The sequence below is a fragment of the Rhincodon typus genome, chromosome 7 (genome assembly GCF_021869965.1).
Source record: "Rhincodon typus isolate 14 chromosome 7, sRhiTyp1.1, whole genome shotgun sequence".
Taxonomy (NCBI): Eukaryota; Metazoa; Chordata; class Chondrichthyes; order Orectolobiformes; family Rhincodontidae; genus Rhincodon; species Rhincodon typus.
This window is the reverse complement of record NC_063338.1, coordinates 94,978,978-95,001,244: the sequence shown is the minus strand read 5'-3', so window position 1 is coordinate 95,001,244 and position 22,267 is coordinate 94,978,978. Positions and strand designations below refer to the sequence as shown.

General features: G+C 43.4%; 1 protein-coding gene across 1 annotated transcript in view; it reads right to left on the bottom strand.

Moving 5' to 3' along the window:
* Positions 1–22,267, bottom strand: part of obsl1a (obscurin like cytoskeletal adaptor 1a) — a 174,919-nt gene that overhangs the window by 111,557 nt on the left and 41,095 nt on the right. The window contains exons 7-8 of the mRNA XM_048599311.1: positions 21,970–22,242; positions 3,005–3,274 (exon numbers count right to left, since the gene is read on the bottom strand). Coding sequence (XP_048455268.1) covers positions 3,005–3,274; positions 21,970–22,242 — 543 coding nt within the window. The remainder of the gene's footprint in view (positions 1–3,004; positions 3,275–21,969; positions 22,243–22,267) is intronic.

The following is a 22,267-nucleotide window of genomic DNA, read 5'->3' as shown; positions in this document are numbered from 1 at the left end:
GTTGGAATCTGCTAGTAATACATTAGCTTTCTTGATGTATTGGGTTCTATTGAGGATCACTGTCATGCATCCTTTGTCTGCTGATAAGATTACATTGTTCCTGTCTTTCTTGAGTCTTTTCAAGGCTCTCTTTTCTTCCGTGTTGAATGTGTTCCACTTTCCTTTTTTGCTCAGTGTTGGGACTATCGTCTGATGGTCTGTTATACTTCTTCTGAGTCTGTTCTTTAGTGTTGATTCCAGCACAGCCAGAAAAATCAGTCATTTTAGCGTCTCTGTATGCATACTAGGATGGTCTTCTCAGTGTCCGTAAGAGGTTGGTTGGAGATGTTTTTAATCCATGAATCTGTGTTGTCCATGTCATTGATGTGGGTGATTTTGGACAGTTTTTCTTGAATGACTATTCTTTTCTTTGTTCTAGTCTTTTGTTTATGTATGCTGATGGCTTGTTCCAGTGTGGATGTCCATTCTTGGTCGGTTGCGTTGGAGTTCAGAGTTTTTTGGTGTGTAATTTTGACTGTGAGAAACACTACATAGGCCAAACCAGAAGAAAATTGACTGTACAGATACATGAACACCAATTAGCCACCAACAGACACAACCAATTCTCACTTGTCTCACTATACACGGACACAAATTTGACTGGGACAATACATCGATAATCGCACAAGCCAAACAGAGACACGCCAGGGAATTCCTGCAGGCCTGGTATTCCAACCGGAACTCCATCAACAAACACATTGAACTAGACCCTGTGTACAAACCACTGAGAAACAAAACCAGAAGTCATACCAACCACCCCAGCAAACCGAGGCACATAAATAACAAGCCGGACAGAACACCGACGCATCACCGGAGGCGCACTGATGATGTTACCTGGCAGAGTGACAAAACGTTTGCAACCAAACCTACCAGCTTGGCGAGCATGTCTACAATCTCAATTCTCCTCACTATCCACGACTCTACCAATCCGTGTATTGTCCGCAAACTTACTAATTAGACCAGCTATGCTTTCCTCCAAATCATTCATGTAGATCACGAACAGCAGAGGTCACAGCACTGATCCCTGTAGAACACCACTAGTCACAGCCCACCATTCCGAAAGGTAGCCTTCCACCGCTATCCTCTTTCTCCCAAGACTAAGCCAGTTCTGTATCCATCTTGCCAGCTCACCCCAATACCATGTGACTTCACCTTTTGTACCAGTCTGCCATGAAAGATCTTGTCAAAGGCTTTACTGAAGTCCATGTAGACAACATCAACCGCTTTCCTTCAATCAACTTCATCACCTCCTCAAAAGACTCAATCAAGTTAGTGAGGCACAACCTCCCCTGCACAAAACCATGCTGTTTATTGCTAATCAGTCCATTTGCTACTAAATGCTTATAGATTTGGTTCTCAAGAATCTTTTCCAATAATCTCCCTACTGGACGTGAGGCTCACAAGGCTGTAATTTCCTGATTTATCCCTCTCAACGTTTTAAACAACGGGACATTAGCTATTTTTCAGTCCTCTAGGTCCTCACCTGTGGCCAAAGAGGATACAAAGATGTCTGTCAATGCTCAGGTAACAGGGAAAAAGCTCAAGGGTGATGTGAGGCAGGCTTTTTTACACAGACAGTGGTGGATGCCTGGAACACACTGCTAGGGGTAGTGGTGGAGGCAGATGCCATAGGGCCATTTCAATGCTTTTAGATAAGCACGTGAATAAGCAAGGAATCGAGGATATGAACCATGGGCAGGTAAGAGGGATTTAGTTAATTTGGCATCATGTTCGGCACAACATCAAGGGCCAAAGGGTCGGTTCCTGTGATGTACTATTCTATGTTACATGTTCTAAATGTATCTCACCCATTCTTAAAAACGAAACACGCAACGTTCTAACCCGCTACCATTGAAATGGCAGTTTCATTCAACCTGCATAGATGTATTATGACATATCTCAACAGGGACTAGAACCTGGGATATCTAGGTATGAGGTAGGGATGCTACCACTGCACTACAAGAGCCCTAAGTGGCCAGGAAGGTTGGCTTGGGGCAGAGGTTCAGCCATGATTTAAAAGAAAGTCGGGGCAGGCTTGAGGGGTCAAATGTCCTAGTCCTGCTCCTTATTCTTGAGATCTTATCCTGAATCCTAATTAAAGGCTAACTGCCTGTTTCCTTAACTCACAAAAAACATCAGGCAGTGACCCCCTCCCACTTCTTGGACGACGTGTCCATCCTGGGCCTCCTCCAGTGCCACAACGATGCCACCCAAAGGCTGGAGAAACAGCATCTCATATTCCGCTTGGGAACCCTGCAGCCCAATGATCTCAATGTGGGCTTCACAAGCTTCAAAATTTCCCCACCACCGACTTCATCCCAAGACCAGCCCATCTCGTCCCCGCCTCCTTGACCTGTCCGTCTTTTCTCCCACCTATCCGCTCCTCCCACCTCACTGTCCAACGCCCACCCCCACTTCCCACCTACTAGCCTCATCCCCATCTCCTTGACCTGTCCATCTTACCTCCCACCTACCCGCCCCTCCCTCCTCACTGATCAACCCCCATCCCAACTCCATACCTACACTCATCTTTACTGGCTTCATCCCCGCCTCCTTGACCTGTCCGTCTTCTCTCCACCTATCTGCTCCTCTATCCACCTTCTATCATCGCCTCCCCCTCTCTCTACTTATTTCAGAGCCCCCTTCCCCTCCCCCATTTCTGAAAAAGGGTCCAGACCCGAAACGTCAGCTTTCCTGCTCCTCTGATGCTGCCTGGCCTGCTGTGTTCATCCAGCTCTACACCTTGTTATCTCAGGCAATGACTGATTTTTCTCAATTCCAAAGTGGTTTTGCCTCTGCAACAAGGCATGAGGTCTGGTTGTGTGAAAATCCATCCCTGAGATCCTGAAGGCAGCTCTCTGTGTCTCCTGTTATAAGTCTGAATGACAGCTGTGCTCCCCAGCCACCATCCCGAACCAGAAGGAACAATGTTAATGATTCGAGTGCGGCTTGACTTGGGACTCACCAGACACAGCCACTTCAAACCTGGCCGAGTCGTCGACTGCATCACACAGGTATGTCCCTCGATCCCCTATTGTAATGGGGTGTATGGTCAGCCTCCTGTGACTTCCGTCCACTTCCACTGTGGACCTCTTGGTCCATTCCACCTCCAGCCCGTCCTTGTACCATCTCACCTTCGCCTCAGGCCGTGACAACTCACACGAGAGGACAACCTCATCCCCAGTCAGTACGCTCAATTCTGGAGAGGAACTGCTGACAATTCTTACTGGAGGTTCTGGATCCAACACAGAGATAGTAGAGGGAGATTAAATAAAAGGCAAATTAGAAAATTGATGCAGAAAAAGGAAGTGAGAACAAGGAGGAGAAACAAACAGAACAACTAGTGAATATCAGAGAAAGTGGCGTAGAGAACAGACAGGAAGAGAAGAATGGTCAGAGAAACGGAAATGTAATAATATAACAGAAGAAAGGAACAGAGAAAGAGATTGAAGGAAAAGAGTGAAAGAAAGTTGGAGAAATAAATCAGGAAGTGAGGAACAGAATAGAGAAGAGTGAAAGTGATGCAGAAAATGAAAGTAAGTGAACGAGAGAGTCACATTTAGTCTGCAGATGATATAGGGTGAATATAATAAAGTTGAAAATATGGCATGGAGAAAATTCCCATGACCTAATCTCAATGTCTCCACACAGTGTTCTGAACAATCTCTGTCCACAGTGTGTCCTCTCTGGTTTGTTTTACAGTGATAGTGGTGTTTTCACACTGCTCAAGCTGATTTACTGAAACAGTGTATTTTAAAATTCATTCGTAGATCTGGCATCACTAGCTGGAACAGTATTTATTGCCTATCTCTAACTGTCCAGAGGGCAGTTAAGAGTCAACCACTTTGCTGTGAGGTCTGGCATCACATGTAAGCCAGACCAGACAAGGATTGCAGATTTCCTTCCCTGACGGACAAACCAAATAGGGTTTTATAACTACTGACGGGGGTAAGGCTGAGATAAACAGTCATTTAATCAGTAAGCGAATCAAGGGTTACAGAAATATGGCAGGAAAGTACAGTTGAGGATGATCAGATCAACCATGATCTCACTGAATGGTAGACCAGACTCAATGGGCTGAATGGCCTAATTCTCCTCCTCACAGCTTTACACGTTACCATTAGCCTAACATTTATTAAATCCCACACTTTTTATTGAATATAAATGTCACCTTCTGCCGCGGGGGGATTTGAAGCTCCATCCCCAGGACATTAGTCTCAGGCTTAAAATTATTAGTCCAGTGACACTGTCACTGCATTACTACTTTATTTAGAGGTGAAGGAATATTATCATGTGTAAAATATGAAGTATTAAATTAAAAATTAAATAATTAGTTGTCATGTGCACTGACAACACCCAGTTGTACCTCGCTACCACCTTGGTTGCTGAATTATCTGATGCTTATTAAACATTGGACGGGTTGAAACGTCTTTCAATTAAACAATGGGAGGATTGGAGGCTTGATCAAAGACAATGACTTCTGACTCCAAAACTGCCAATTCCATTTGCCTTTCTGGTAACAGTCTGCAGCTAAATCTGTCTGTTCACCACCTCTGTCTCTTTTGATCCTGAGATAATTACTCTAAACTCTTATTCATTCCATCACTAAGACTTACCTGTTTCTAACTCTGTCTATCACCTGACATTTCCACTGTCTCAGCCGATCTGCTGCTGAAACCCTTAACCATGTCTACGTTTACTCTAAATTCAAATAGCCGAGTGGTCTCTCGGTGGGTCATAAAGACTCCTCCCTGCATTAACTACATATCATGCCTGAAATAACTCCAAAGAGGCCAGTATCCTCTCACCAGGTCATCCTTTATTTACACTGAACAGTCCCTGACTATGGTACTGCCTCATACAGAATCAGTTACCAGAGTGTCAGTGTCTCTGACGCTCACCCTGTTTCTCTGTCAGCTAGGGCTCCTTGATTGGACCAGATTAACAGCCCCAATCTGGGAACTCATATTCAATGAGATCCAGCTGGCTGACTACAACACCAAAACACTGCCAACCGTAACTTAACCAGAGTCAAGCCCTGTTAACCCATCATCCGCAGGCTTATAACGACCTACACTGGGTCCTGGGCAACAGACATGTTGGTTCACAAATTCTCATCCTTGTTTTTAAATCCATCCATTCCCTCCCTCTTCACTATCTCTGTAATCTTATTCTACTTTACCATTCTTTGGGATCTCCGATCATTTGTCATTTTAATCAACCCAACCCTCTGCCCCTCCTTTGTTTTCCTTGAAGCCAGAAAGTGACCAGCTTTCTCACTCTGCCTCTGTAACAAGGCATGAAGCCTGGCAGTGTGACAGCTATCCCTGAGATCCTGAAGGAACTTTTCCATGTCTCCTGTTGTTAATCTGAATGACAGCAGTGCCCCCCACTCCAGCTTTCATGGAGAGAATAATGTCGGTGATTTGAGTGCAGCTTGACCGGGGACTCACCGGACACAGTCACTTCAAACTTGGTTGAGTCGTCAACTGCATCGCACACATACGTCCCTTGGTCCCCCATCGTAGCTGGGTGGATGGTCAGCCTCCTGTGCCCTCCGTTCACCTCCATTGTGGATCTCTCATTCCGCTCCACCTCCACCCCATCCTTGTACCATCTCACCTCCACTTCAGGCCGTGATAGTTCACATGAGAGGACAACCTTATCCCCAGTCAGTACGCTCAACACCGGAGTGGAATTGTCAACAATTCTCACTGGAGGTTCTGGATCCAACACAGACAGAAAGAGGGGGACAGAGAGAGAAAGACAGCAAACCAAATTAGGTAACAGACAGAAAAAGAAAGGGAGTATGAGAAAGAAAGACAGAACAGGGAGTCAATGTTACAGAGAGGTGTCTCAGAGAAAGAATGAGACATTGAACAGACAGGAGAAGAGGAATGGATAAAGATCATGAAATAGAGGGGAAAGGAAATGTAAAAAAATAACAGAAGGAACAGAGAAAGAGATGAGGGAACAGAGTGAAAGAAAGATGGAGAAATAGAATCAGAAAGGGAGGACAGTGATCCAGAGAATGAGTGTAAAAAGAGAGTTACATTTACCCTGCAGGTGATATAGAGCGAACATAATTTTACTGAAAACAGGATCTATTCATGATCTATTTCAGATGTCTTGACGCAGAACGTCCTGAAAAATCCCTGACCACAGAAAGGTCTTTCTGGTTTGTGTTACAGCGATTTGTGTAATAGCGTAATAATTTGTGTAATAATTGGTTTGTGTATTAGTGACCCTGTCACTATTGAGTTATTGACACAATATTTTTTTTTAATTCATTCACAGGATCTGGGCATCACAGGCTGGACCATTATTTATTGCACATCGCTAATCGCACAGAGGGCAGTTAAGAGTCAACCCACACTGCTGTGGGGTGGGAGTCACACATTAATCTGACCAGGTAAGGGCAGCAGATTTCTTTCCCTGAAGAACATTAGTGAACCAGATGGGTCATAGAGTCATACAGCATGGAAACGGATCTTACGGTTCAACCAGTCCATGCTGACCATAATCTCAAACTAAACTAGTCCCACCTGCCTGCACTTGCCCCACATCCCTCCAAACATTTCTTACTCAATGTTGTAACTGCATTCACATTCATTACTGCCTCTGGAAGTTCATTCCACACATGAATCACTGTCTGTTTTAAAAAAAATTACCTCACCTTTTTTAAATCTTTCTTCTCTCACCTTAAAAATATGCCCCCTTGTCTTGAAATTCCCCACACTAGGGAAGAGACACCTGTCATTCACCTTATCTGTACTCCTTGTTATTTTATAAATCTCTATAAGGTCACCTCTCAATCTCCTATGCTCCAGTGAAAGAAGTCCCAGCTTATGCAGCCTCTCTTTATAACTCAAACCTTCCATTCCCAGGAACATCCTGGTAAACCTCTTCTGTACACTCTCCAGCTTATTAATATTCTCTTACTGATTAAATATCGGTCTCAGCCTTACCTATGTCAGCTGTTACAAAACACATAAATCTTTTCTGAACCCCCTCTAGCTTAAAATATCCTTCTAAAAACAGGGCAACCAGAACTGGACACAATACACCAGAAGAGGTACCTCACCAATGTCCTGTACAATCTCAACATGCATCCCAACTCCAAACTCAAAAGTCTTAGCAATGAAACAAGCCTGCTAAACACCTTTTAACCAGCCTGTCTACGTGTGACACAAACTTCAAAGAATTATGTACATGCACCCCTAGGTCTCTCTGTCCTACCCAAGGCCCTACTTCCAATTGAATAAGATGTGTTCTTGTTTATCTTACCAAAATGAATACCTTGCACTTATCCAAATTAAATTCTATCTGTCACTCCTCAGCCCATTGACCCAATTGATCAAGATCTCTTTGTAATCTTAGATATCCTTCTTCATTGTCCACTATACCACCAATTTTGCTGTCATCCGCAAACCTACTGAACATATGTTCTATATTCTCATCCAAATCATTTCTATAAATTACAGACAAAAGTGAACCCAGCACCGATCCATGTGGAACACTGGTGGTAACAGGCCTCCAGTCCGACAAACAACCCTCTCCCACCACTCTGAGATAGCAAGAACTGCAGATACTGGAGTCAGAGATAAAACAGTGTGGAGCTGGAGGAACATTGCAGGCCAGGCAGCAGTAAAGGAGCAGGAAACTTGACGTTTTGGGTCAGGACCCTTCTGGGTCTGTCTCCTGCTGTTAAGCGAATTTTGTATCCAACTGGCAAGCTCACCCTGAATTCCCTGCGATCTAACTTTACTAATTAGTCTACCACGCGGAACCTTGTCAAAGGCCTTATTAAAATCCAAGTGAACAACATCTACTGCTCTGCCGTCATCAATCTTCCTGGTTATTTCCTCAAAAAAATTCAATCAAGTTTGATAGATACAATTTCCCTTGCACTAAACAAGTCAAACACAATGACTGCAAGCTCCATAACTGCCAACTCTATTCACCTTTCTGGCAACAACCTGTGACAAAATCAGTCCGTTCACCACCTAATTGTCTCTTTTTATCCTAAAATGAGACTCTAAACTCTTATTAATAGCATTGCTAAGAATAGCCTGTTTCTACCTGTGTATCACCTGATATGTCTTTGTTAACATAGAACAGTACAGCACAGGAACAGGCTCTTCAGCCCACCATGCCTGTGCCAACCATGACTCCATTATAAACTAATTCCAACTGCCTGTACATTGTTCATATCCCTCTATTCCCTGCCTGTTCAGGCACCTGTCTGAATGCCTCTTAAATGTTGCTACCATATCTGTGTTTAGCACCTTTCCTGGCATTCCAGGCACCTGCCACCCATCACCCTCTGTGTAAAAACCTTGCCTTGCACATTCATTTAAATTTTCCCCCTCTCACCTTAAACCAATGCCCCTAGTATTTGATATTTCCACAGTGGGACAAAGACTCTGACTATCCACCCTATATATGCCACTCACAGTTTTATATACTTCTATCAGGTCTCCCCTCAGCCCCCAATACTCTTGCAAGGGTAATCTGAGTTTGTCAAACCTCTTCTTATAGCTAATACATTTCAATCCAGGTAACATACTGGTAAACCTCTTCTGTGCCCTCTCCAAAGCCTTCACATTCTTCTTATAGTGTAGTGATGAAGCTGCACACAATACAAATGTGGACTAACTGAAGTCTTATATAGCTGCAACGTAACTCGCCAACTTTTATACTCACTGTCTCGACTGATGAAGGCAAGCATACTATTCGCCTTCTTTACTACTTATCCACTTGTGTTACCACTTTCAGGGAGCTATGGATTTGTACACCAAGATCCCCCTGTATCTCAATGCTCCTGAGGGTCCTGCCATTTACTGTACATTTTCCTCTTGCATTTGACCTCCCAAAATGCATCACCTCACGTTTTCCAGATTATACTCCATCTGCTATTTCTCCACCCAACTTTCCAGCTGGTCTATATCCTGTTGTAACCTTTGATAACCTTCCTCACCATCCACAGCTCCATTAATTTTCATGTTGTCTGCAATCTTACTAATCAGACCACTTACATTTTCATGCAAATCATTTATACATTTTGCAGACAACAGCAATCCCAGCACTGATTGTTGTGGAACACCACAGGTCACAGATCTCCTGTCAGAAATCACCCCTCCATAACTATTCTCTTCCTTCTATGACCAAGCCTATTTTGTATCCAACTTGCCAACTCACCACAGATCCCATGTGAATTAACCTTCTGGAGCAGCCGACCATGAAGAACTTGTCAAGTGCTTTAGTAAAGTTCATGTAGACAACATCCACTGCTCTATCCTCATCAATCACCTTCATTTCTTCCTCAAAAAACTCTAGAGTCAACTACCCCAGTGTTTTCCTGGTGGGTCACAAAGACTTTTCTCTCCATAAAATATAGATCATCCCAAAACACTGCCAACTATGACTTAAGCAAAACTAAGCCCTGTTCACCTATTACCTGCTAACCTATACTGTCTCGTGGGAAATTAACATCTAGGTTTACAAATTCTCATTCTTATTTTTAAATCCCTCCTTTCCCTTCACTCCTCACTATCTCTGTAATCTTCTCCAACTTCACTATCCTTCAGGATTGAGCTCTTCCTATTCTCACCTATTGATGTTCTTGATTTCAATCATCCCTGCCTACTGCTGACCAGGCCTTCAGTATCCTCAGAAACCAGAAAATGACCAGCTTTATCACCCCACCCCTGGAAAAAGGCGTGGCATTTGTGAGTATGACAACCTATCCCTGAGATCCTGTCAGGATTTCTCTGTCTCTCCTGTTGTAATTCTGAATGAGTTTTTTCACTTGAACCTCAGAGGCTGAGAGGCGACCTAATAGAAGTTTACAAAATTATGACAGGCATGGGTAGAAGGGATATTCGGAGTCGTTTTCTCCCCTGGGGAGAACTGGTAATTACTAGGAGACGTAGGTTTAATGTAAAAGGGGGAAAGTTTAAAGGAAATGTAAGAGACAATGGTTTTACACTGGGGTGATAAGTGCCTGCAATGCACTGCCAGAAGAGGTGGGAGAAACATACAACAGTAACATTTAAGTGAGATCTTGACAGATACATGAATAAGCAGTGAATAGAGGGATATGGACTACATGGATGTAAAAAGTTATTAGTTTAGAAACGTGTCATGTGTCAGCGCAGTCTGGTGGACCGAAGGGCCTGTTCCTGTGCTATACAGTTCTTTGTTCTTTGAGGAGCAGTGCACCCCAACCACCAGAGAGAATGAAGTCAATGGTTCGAATGCGGCTTCACTTAGGACTCAACGGATACGGTCACTTCAAACTTGGCTGAGTCGTCGAATGCATCACATACATATATCTCCCGGTCCTCCATCACTGCCAGGCAGATGGTCAGCCTCATGCACCCTCCATCCACCTGCACTATAGATGTCTCATTCCACTCACCTCTCCCTGGGGCTGTGACAGCTCATATGTGAGGACAATTTTACCCCTGGTCAGTCCGTTTAATACCAGTGAGGAATTGTTGATGATTCTCACTGGAAGTTCTGGATCCAACAGAGAGAGAGAAAGAGAAAGGTAGACAGAGAGAGAGAGAGAGAGAGAGAGAGAGAGAAAGAGAGAGAGAGAGAGAGAGAGAGAGGATGAGGAAATAGATCAAGAAGGAGAGAAAGGAAGGGATGCAAGGTGAAGGGTCAATGAAAGCAACAGACAGCAAGGGGCTGACTGTTACAAGGATGAAGAGAGAAAGGAAAAGCAGAGAAAGGGTGAAACTGAGAAATACTTATGGAGGAGGAAGAGATGCTTGGAACAAGAACATAAAATAGTGACATAAAATACATTAGGAATAATGAATGTAAAAGAGGGAAACAAGTGAATTGGACAGATATAGCAAAGGATGGAATGAATTACAAGCAGCAAGACAGGAAGGGATGTATTACAGTAATAGTTACCCTGTCACACAACTCATGGTGAGCTTGTGGTATGGTGTTTACAGGGACAGGAACAATATTGTGTGCAACGCAAAAAATCTTAAATACTAAGGGAAAGTGTCAGTTTTCACCTGTGCACTGATAACACACAGCTCCAATTCACTATCATTTGTCTCAACTCCTCCACTATTGGTTATTATGGAAACTTCAGATAATTAAATATCAGGGAGATTGAAGCCACTGTTTTGGTCACCTCTCCAACCTCCATTCCTTAATTACTCAGTCCATCCCTTCCCTGGCAGCAGTCTGAGGTTAAATCAATCTGGAGAACTGGTAAAAGTTTAGATCTCGGCAAAGGAGGGTCAAAAGCTGTTTCAAAAAAGGGGAAAAATGATTACGATTGCAAACTAGCAAGGCACATAAAAATGGACTGTAAAAGCTCTCTAGATTGTTCTTTTTTCAGTCAGGGGACACGGGCACTGTTGGCTGACCTAATTGCTCTTTAGAAGATGTTGGTGAGCCGCCTTCTTAAAGTGCTGTAGACCATGTGATATAAATAGACCCACAGAGCCCTAATGGCCGGATTTCCAGAATTTTGACCCAGCAGTGAAGAAATAGTGATATATTTCCAAGTTAGGATGGTGAGTGGCTTGGAGGGGAACTTGCATGTAGTGGTGTTCCCATGTACCCACTGCCATTGTCCTTCGAGGTGGTAATCGGTCATGGGTTTGGAAGGTGCCGTCCAAAGATATTTGACAAATTTCTGCAGTACTTATAAATGGTACACACTGCTGTTACTGAGTGTCGAGTGGTTGCTTGTGGATGTGATGCCATTCAAGCAGGCTGCTGTGTCCTGGATGGTATTAAGCTTTTTGAGTGTTGTTGGAGCTGCACCCATCCAGGCAAGTGGGGAGTATTCTATCACAATCCTGACTTGTGCCTTGTAGATAGTGGACAGGAAATTCTGAAATGGAAAAAATTAGGTAGGACAAATGTGACTGTTCCTGATTGTAACCAACTACCCAATTCCACCCCTCTCCCAATGCTGGTCATGTCTTCAGTTTCCTTGAAGTGAGGAACTGAGCAACTTTCTCAATCTGCCTCTGTAGCAAGGCATGACGTCTGAGAATATGACAACCTATCCCTAAGATCCTGTCAGGATTTCTCTCTGTCTCTTGTTGTAACTCTGAATGAAAGCAGTGCCCTCCCCACCAGAAGGAATAATGTTAAGGATTCGAGAGCTGCTTAACCAGGGACTCACCAGACACAGTCACTTCAAACTTGGCTGAGACATCGACTGCATCACACACGTATATTCCATGGTCCCCCACAGCAGCTGCGTGGATGGTCAGCCTCCTACATCTTCCATCCACCTCCGTCACGAATCTCTCGCTGTGCTCCACCTCCATCCCATCCTTGTACCATCGTACCTCTGCCTCAGGCCGCGAGAGCTCACACAAGAGGACAACCTCATCCCCAGTTAGTACACTCAACATCGGGGAGGAGCTGTCAACGATTCTCACTGGAGGATCTAGATCCAACACAGATGAGGAAAGGAGAGAGAGGAGTGAGAGAAAAAACTGAGGGAAATTAGCAAAAATATAGAGGGAGGAAGTATGAGGAGGAACGACAAATGAATTCAAAGAGGAATGGAGTGATTGTTAGAGTGCAGGGTAAACAGAAAAAGCAGAGAAAGAGGAAAGTAGAGAGACAGATAGAGGACGAAGAGAGGCATAGAAAAGAATATGAAATAAAATAAACATAATGGCACAAAGGAATAGAAAAAGAAAGAGAAATAAGGATAAAGAGAGACAAAAGAGATAGAGAAAGACAAAGAATTAGAATCAGAAAAAGAAAAACATAATATGGAACAGTCAGAGAGAGTGAAAAAGAGAAAAGACAGTTTCTTTACCCTGGAGATGATACAGGGCAGATATAATTTTGTCGAAATTATGGAATACAGAATATTCTCATTGGAATGTTTTCAATAGATCACACCAAGTAGTTCAGGGGTTACTGTAGAGCAGTTACTGAATACAGTTAGTTAGAGAAGAAGACATAGAAAAAAATTCAACCTTAATGTGGAAAGAGTTTGCTGAACTACAGGAAAGGTATTTGCTCTATGCTGAGCCTGCATAGTTGGGGATTTCATGGCAAATCAAGAGCTCTTAATTAGCTGTGATGATAGAACGCATGAACAAGTTCTAGGAAACAGTAGGCAACTGATTGTTGGAATCCAGGCTGCAGAAAGCCCCTAGGAGTTGAGGGAGCTCAAAGCCCTGTGTCACTAAGGGTTCAGTGAGGGTAAAGGAAACTTTAAGGTTCTTGCAAAGATTTGTGACATCTGGGAGTGTGACAACCTATCCCGAGATCCTGCCGGGATTTCTCTGTGTCTCCTGTTGTAACTCTAAATGAAAGCAGTGCACTCCCAACCAGAGGGAACAATGTCAACAGTTCAAGTGCGGCTTGACTGGGGACTCACCAGACACGGTCACTTCAAACTCGGCTGAGCAATCAACTACGTTGCACGTGTATATTCCTCGGTCCTCCATGGCAGCTGGGTGAATGGTCAGCTTTCTGTGCCCTCTGTCCACCTCCACCGTGGACCTGTCACTCTGCTCCACCTCCACCCCATCCTTGTACCATCTCACCTCTGCCTCGGGCCGTGAGACCTCACACGAGAGGACAATTTCACCGCCAGTCAGTACACTCAACACTGGAGAAGAGCTGTTGACAATTCTCACTGGAGGCTCTGGGTCCAACATAGACAGAGAGAGAGAAAGAGAAAATCAAGAAAATCAAGAAAAATTAGAATAAGAGAGAAAGAAGGAGTATGCAATAAGGAGAGAAAAACAAAACGAGAGACAGCAAGATATGACTGTTAGGAGGGAGTGGGAAAGGAGAGGTAGAGAAAGAGTGAGACAGAGAAACACAGACAGAAGAGGAAGCAAGGGATGAGAGAAAACATGAAATAGAAAGAAGGGAAACATTAAAAGACATGCGGAAAACAGAAAGTTAGAGGGATAGAAAAAAGGAGGGCTAAGTATTAAAAAATGGAGAGACAGGAACAGAAAGAGAGAAAGATAATGTGAAAGAGTCAAAGAGCAAGTGATGAGAGAACAGAAGAGAGCAAATGAGAATTAATTTGGAGAAGACAAGGACAATTTTGTTTGAAAACATGGAATAAACAATATCTTTGTGAGCTAATTTCAAAGTCTCTACCCAAGGATGTCCAATAATCCCCATTCACAGTGTGCTCTCTCTGATTTGTGTATTAGTAATAGTGACCCTGTCACACTGCTCAAGGTGAGCTACTGACATGGTGTTGACAGGGACAGGAACATTCTTGTGTGTGACACATAAATAAACAATTCAAAAGAGCCGCATTAGTTTAGCCAAGTTTGCTGACATCACCCGACTATCCCTCTCTCTTGACTCCTCCACTATTGCTAAATCATTAGTCTGCTTATTCAACTGTGGCTCAGTTGGGTTGGATGGCTGGTTCACAATGCAATGATGCCAACCACATGGGTTCAATTCCTGTTACCAGCTGAGGTTACCAGGAACATCCCACCTTCCCAACCTCTCCCCTTGCCTGAGGCAGGGTGACCCTTAGGTTAAACTACTGCCAATCATCTCTCCTGGTCTGGTAAGACTTTGTTTACCTTACTTTTTTATATTATTTATTGCTCATCCCTAGTCTTCTGAACATGCTGCTGAGGGACTGCACACCAGACTTGGTGGGACCTCAGGTTGGTTCCCATCACTCAGTCACCACTGTACCTTTGTACCATGACCTATAAGTCTCCTCATACTGTAGTGAACACCTTCTGGAAATCCATGTACACCCCACGAACAGCATTACCCTTATTGAGCCTTTCTGTTACGTCCTCAAAAAACTTCAGTGAGTTAGTAAAACACGATTTCCCCTTTAGAAATCCATGCCGACCCTTTCTAATCAACTCACCTTTTTCTAATTCTATCTCGAAAAATTGTTTCTCAAAGATTCCCACCCCTGAAGTTAAACTGACTGGTCTGCAACTTCTGGTCCAATCTTTGCAAACTTCCTTGAACAAGGCCCTAATGTTGGCAAATCTCCAGTCTTCTGGCACCTCTCTTGAAAGATTGAAAAATTGTTGCCTGTGCCTCCACAATGTCTATGCTTACTTCCTTCAGAATCCTTGAATGCATCTCATCCAGTCCCGGTACTTTGACAACTTTAAGAACTAACAATCTATCCAAGACTTTTTCCTTATTAGTTTCAAACACTTCTAGTGACTGAGTGTCCCCTCTGTACCAAGGCCTGGACAGCATCCGCCTCTTTTGTAAAGACAGATGCAAAGTATTCTTCAAACACCTCAATCATGCCACCTGCTTCCAGGTGTAAATCTCCTTTTTGGTCCCTAATTGACCCTACTCCTTTTATCACTCTTTCACTATTTATATGGCCATAGAAAACTTTTGGACAATCCTTTACGTTGGCTATCAGGTTTTTCTCCTCTCATAATTCCTCTTTGCTTCTTTTATTTGCTTTTCCACCTCAGTCTGAATTTTCAGATTTTTTCTTGGTTCTCAATTTTATTTTCTTCCTGACACCTGCCATAAGCATATTTTTTTTTTTAAACTTAATTTCTACCTCCAGGGAGATTTGTATTAGTTTGTCCTTTCGTTCCCATTTGAGGGCATATACCTCAACTGTAACCAAACCACTTCATCTTTCAAGGTAACCAATTGCTCAGTTACAGTTTTTCTCACCACCTTCTTGTTCAAGTTAAACCTGACCAGCTCTGACCTTGCCTCATTTAAATTCACTCTCCGGCAACTGATACTGCTCACTCTGGGTTGTTGTATATCATCCTGAGCCTGATAATATAACAAGTTCTGAGAAAGGGTCTCTCAATCCAAAACGTTAACTCTGGTTTCTCTCCATGGATGCTGCCAGACCTGCTGAGCTTTTCCAGCAATTTCTGTTTTTATTTCTGATTTACAGGGTCCGTAGTTCTTTCAGTTTCTAATATAATGATCCATGTCCCCTAAATGTTCCCCCACTGACACTAGATCCATTTGGCACACTTCATTCCAAAGGACTAAGTCCAATAATGCATCCTTCCTTGTTGAACTGGACACATACTGGTGTAGAAAACTCTGCCAAACACAATCTAGGAACACTTGCCCTTTGCTGCCCTGTATACTACCAGTCTCTTATTTTGTAGTTGGGTAAGTGAAGCCAACCATTATATCTACTCAAGAATGTTTGCATCTCTCTGTAATTTTCCTGCAGATTTATTCCTCTATTTTTTTCTGAATACTTTCTGTCCAGGATATTTAACACCCAGTCTTGTCCTTCTTTAAACATTCTCTGTTATTGTCGCCACATCATACTTCCACATATTATTTCTTTTTGTATTATAAACTGGAATGGATGTCAGACATTTCTGTACAGTTGAAACACCAGTTTTGTAATTTGAAAAATCAAATGGCACATATTTTCAGCTGTACAAAACAGCACTGAAGTAGCTATAAAAGGTATAATATTCCTGGGAGGAAGAAAAATTGATAATGGGACCAAAAGTAGGTAAAAATAGGTTGGCTGTGCTGAAAGCAGCCCATGTCATGACAAGGCCTGGGGTGCGGGGATGGATAAAGGGCATGGAAAGAGGTGTTCAGGCTCTGAGGGTATTGAATTCGATATTGTCCCATATCTATAAATGACCTGGATGAGGGCATAGAAGGATGGGTTAGTAAATTTGCGGATGACACTAAAGCTGGTGGAGTTGTGGATAGTGCAGAAGGATGTTGCAGGTTACAGAGGGACATAGATAAGCTGCAGAGCTGTGCTGAGAGGTGGCAAAGGGAGTTTAATGCGGAAAAGTGTGAGGTGATTCACTTTGGAAGGAGTAACAGGAATACAGAGTACTGGGCTAATGGTAAGATTCTTGGTAGTGTGGATGAGCAGAAAGATCTCGGTGTCCATGTGCATAGATCACTGAAAGTTGCCACCCAGGTTGATAGGGTTGTTAAGAAGGCATACAGTGTGTTAGGTTTTATTGGTAGAGGGATTGAGTTTCGGAGCCATGAGGTCATGTTGCAGCTGTACAAAACTCTGGTGCAGCCACACTTGGAGTATTGCGTACAGTTCTGGTCGCCTCATTACGGGAAGGATGTGGAAGCATTGGAAAGGGTGCAGAGGAGATTTACCAGGATGTTGCCTGGTATGGAGGGAAGGTCTTATGAGGAAAGGCTGAGGGACTTGAGGCTGTTTTCGTTAGAGAGAAGAAGGTTAAGAGGTGACTTAATAGAGACATACAAGATGATCAGAGCATTAGATAGGGTGGACAATGAGAGCCTTTTTCCTCGGATGGTGATGGCTAGCACGAGGGGACATAGCTTTAAATTGAGGGGTAATAGATATAGGACAGATGTCAGAGGTAGGTTCTTTACTCAGAGAGTAGTAAGGGCGTGGAATGCCCTGCCTGCAGTAGTAGTAGACTCGCCAACTTTAAGGGCATTTAAATGGTCATTGGATAAATATATGGATGATAATAGAATAGTGTAGGTTAGATGGGCTTCAGATTGATTTCACAGGTCGGCGCAACACCGAAGGGCCTGTACTGCGCTGTAATGTTCTATGTTCTTTGAGACTTGAAAGCTGCAAGGTCCCCATGCAGAAAATGTGATGCTGTTCTTTCAGCTTGCACTGAGTTTTGCTGGAGCACTACAATGGGCCTGAGACAGAAACATTGGCCTGGAAAACAACATGCATTGTTGTGTGAGCTGAGTAGAGTTCTGGTACTTGAGGATTTAGGGGAATATTGGGTGAAGTGAGTAAAGGAAGCTGAGATACAGATCAGCTAGGATCTGATTGAGGTGGGAGAGATCGGGGAGTTGATGGCCTGTTCCTGCGCTTATAAAGGAACTATGCAAGGTGGTACTGAGACACAGAGTCTGAAGGGCACCAGGTTCCATCAGTGCAGTCAACACACCTCATTCAGGCTGTCAATGGGATGTCCCTACAATTACCGAGGGAGGAGGAGAAAATGTATCTTATCAATGATACATTCCTTTCTGACAACTCACCAGAAACGGCCACTTCAAACTTGGCCGAGTTGTCGACTGCATCGCACACATACGTCCCTTGGTCCCCCATCACAGCCTGGCGGATAGTCAGCCTCCTATGTCCTCCGTCCACCTCAAACATGGATCTCTTGCTCCAATCCACCTCCACCCCATCCTTATACCACCTTACCTCTGCCTCGGGCCGTGAGAGCTCACATGAAAGGACAACTTCATCCCCAGTCAGTACGCTCAATACCGGTGAAGAACTGTTGACGATTTTCACTGGAGGCTCTAGATCCAACACATAGAGAGAGAGAGAGAGAGAGAGAGAGAGAGAGAGAGAAATTGTGAGGCTGATGGAAAGAGGCTGATAAAAAGAATAAAGGAGAGAGGATAGAAAGAGGAAGAGAGAATAGAAAAGCATGAGAGAAACAGAAGAAGAGACGGATAAAAGCGAGAATATAAAGAGACAGGGCAGAGTGAGAGAGAGTGTGATGGAATAATTATGGCACAGAAAGAGGCTATTCAGCCCATCAAGAATGGAAAGAAATAGAAAAGTGACAGAGTGAAACAGAAAATAACAGAAAATAAAGTTAGTTATATAAAATAACTGGGAGTTTTAAGAAGAAGAAATAATGCTACTTAAAGTTTCCACTGCTGTTGGCCATCTTTTTAACTGCTGCATTGATCAATGGGAGGGGAAAGTGTTTTCTCCCTTTTTTTCCTTCCTCTTTTCAGCTCACTCCCCTCCACTACATACCTTTCTAAAGGAAGCAAGGCTGTATTTCTAGTCAGGAGTCTTGCATTGACTCCTGTGCTGTCACTTGACCTGGGCCCCTCCAATGTGGAGAGGCATACCTATTTGTTACCCTCGGAAATCACAGCAGCCAAAGAACTCCTTCAGACTCCATTTTAATGGCCTGACTCTCCACCAGTGTCTGGCCATCATTATACCATTTCACCATTGCTACGAGGCACATCAGAACAGGAGTAGACCATTCAGCCTACTTAGTCAAACCTGCCACATCATTCAATATGATCAATACAGGGTCAAAAACATCAATGTCTTTTATTCACCCTATCCTCACAGCCCAGTAATCAGAAATCTATCAATCTCTACCTTAAAAACACTCAAAGACTGAGTTTCACAGCCCTGTGTGACAAAGAATTCTGAAGATTCACAACCATGTGAGTAAAAAAAATTCTCCTCATCTTAGGCCTAAGTGAGATCCCCCTTACTTTTAAACTGTGGCCAAGATCTAGATTCCCCAAACAGGGGAATCGTTTTATATGCATCTACCCTGTCTGTCCCTTTAAGTATTTTGCAGGCTCAATGCAATCACCTCTCATTCTTCGAAACTCGAAAGAATACAGGCCCAGTGTGGAGCTGGAGGAACACAACAGGCCAGGCAGCATCAGAAGGGACCCTTCGAAACAACAACTTTCCTGCTCCTCTGATGCTGCCTGGCCCATTGTGTTCCTCCAGCTCCACACTGTGTTACAAAAACCAAAAGAACTATGGATGCTATAAATCAGGAACAAAAACAAAGTTGCTGGAAAAGCTCAGCAGGTCTAGCAGCATCTGTGAAGGAAAAAACAAAGTTAACGTTTCGGGTCCAGTGACCCTTCCTCAGAACGGATGGTGGCTGGGAAAACGTCAGTTTATATGCAGAAAAAAGGGGAGGGGGTGGGGTAGGGAGTAAATAATAGGATAGGGCCTAACGAGAGAGAAGAGCAGTTGGACAGACAAAGAGTTGATAACGATCAGGGAGGGTAAATAGTTGTTAATGGGAACTATTAGTGACGAAGAACAGGTAGCGTGTAATGACAGGTTATGTGGCAACAAGGCCAGTACAGGCCCAGTTTGTCCAACCTCTCCTCGTAGGACAGCTTGTCATCCTGGGATCAAGTCTAGTGAACATTCCTTCTATGGAAGTAATATCTTTTCCGAGATAAGAAATCTAAAACTACACACAGTGCTCCAGGTGTGCTCTAACCAAGTTCCTGTTCATTTGAGGCAAGGTCTCACTGCTCCTGTACTTGAAAGTCTGTGTAATAAAGTCTGACATTCCATTAGCCTTCCTTATAACTGCTGTACCTGCTTGTTAGTCTTCAGTAACTTAGTGACAAAAACTCCTGGGTTATTTTGTACATCAACATGTTCAACCTGCTTAATATTTAAGAAATACTCTGCACATCCATTTCTCCTACTAAAGTGCATAACCTCACATTTTCCATAATATATTCCATCTACCATGTTCTCGCTCATTCATTAAACCTGTCCAAATCCTCCAAAAGCCACAGTACATTCTCCTCACTATACTCATTCCCATTTAGATATATACCATCCACAAAATTGGAAATAATCCATTTAGTGCCTATTTCCAAATCATTGATATATATTATGAACAGCTGGGGATGAGTACAGATCATTTCAGTACCCCACGCATCACAGTCTGATATTGTGAGAATAATCTATTTATTCCTACACTCCGTTTTCCGTCTGTTAACCAATCGTTAATCCATGTCAATACATTACTTTCTATCCCACGTGCTTTAACATTTCTAAGCAGACTCTTGTGGGGGATTTTACCAAAATCCTCCTGAGAATCAAAGTGTACTGGCAGGAAATGGAACCATGGTGGTGTAGACTCGATGGGTTGAATGGCCTACTTCTGTTCCTACACCTTACTGTCTTCTACATCCGTCAGCTCTCCTTTATCAATTTTGTTAATTACATCTTTGAAAGACTCCAAAAGTTAATCAAACATAATTTCCCATTCACAAATCCATGCTGATGATGACCAATCAGATCACTATCAACCAGGTGTCTATTTATCCTATCCTTTATAATAGATTCCAGCATTTTCCCCACTACTGGTAGAATACTGACAGGCATATAGCTCTCTATTTTCTCTCTTGCTCCCTTCTTAAATAGTGGGGCAATACTGGCTACCTTCCAAATTGCAGGAATCATTCCAGAATCTACACTGGGAGCGTCACCCAAGATATTGTCTCTGGAATGGAGACTGAACCCAAGACAACAGCATTCTCTCTGAAACGAGACTTAAATAGCTTAGCTATGTTCTTTCTGCTGTATGCCAGACTCTCTTCATTGAAGTTTAGAAGAATGACAGGTGATCTCTTTGAAACATACAGGATTCTTAAGGGGCTTAACAGGGTAAATGTTGAGAGGACGTTTCCCCTCATGGGAGAGTCTAAGACTAGAGGGCATAGTCTCAGATTAAAGGGGCACCAATTTAAGACTGAAATAAGGAGAAATTTCTTCTCTCAGAGGGTTGAGTGTCTTTGGAATTCCTTGCCACAGAGGACCATGGAGGGCTAGGTCCATATGTATCCTCAAGGCTGAGATAGATAGATTTTTGATTAGTACGTAAAGCAAGGGTTACAAAGAAAGGGCACAAAAGTGAACATATGGAGTGTTAGAACAGCCATGATCCTACTGAATGGAAGAGCAGGCTCAAGGGGCTGAACTGACTACTCCTGTTCCTATTTCTTATGCCCTCAACATGCTTTACAGGCAATGAAGTACTTTGTTAGCAGCTGTAACGTGGGTAATGTGCACACGGCAAGCTCCCACAAAGAGCAATCTGGTAATTACCCGAGGATTTATTTTTAAAAAAGCAATGCCTGTCCAGGAATAAACAGTCAGAACAAACTCCCCTGCTCATCTTTCTCATCCACCTACAAAGGCTGATGGCACCTCAGGTTTAATTTCTTATCAGAGACACAACACATCCTGCAACATAGCACTTCCTCAACACTGGACCAGAGTAGCAGCCTTCATTTCTGTGCTTGAGCCTGGAGCAGGATCTGAACCCACAACCTTGGTTGTCAGAGGCGAGCCTTCCATCAACTATACTACACGCAGCATACCAGCCTCTAGGTACCCAAAACACTTCACATCCACCACCAATTGTTCTGGATATCAGTGTGATACCTAACCTCTCACGGTGATGTCATAAAAGATGGAATCATCCCCAGCATCACAGACGTATTCTCCAGAATCTTCCGTTCCAGCCTTCTCAATAATTAGACTCCTGTGGACTCCATGTGACTCCATCTTGACCTTTCCACTTCCCTCGACTTCCAGTCCATTTTTGTACCATTTCACTTCAGCGTTGGGGCGGGAGAGCTCACAGGTCAACACAATGCATTCTGAAGTGAGATACTCCATCTTTGTATCATCGGTCGTATTCACTATCCTCACTGGAGATTCTGAAAGGACAGGATCACGAGAGGA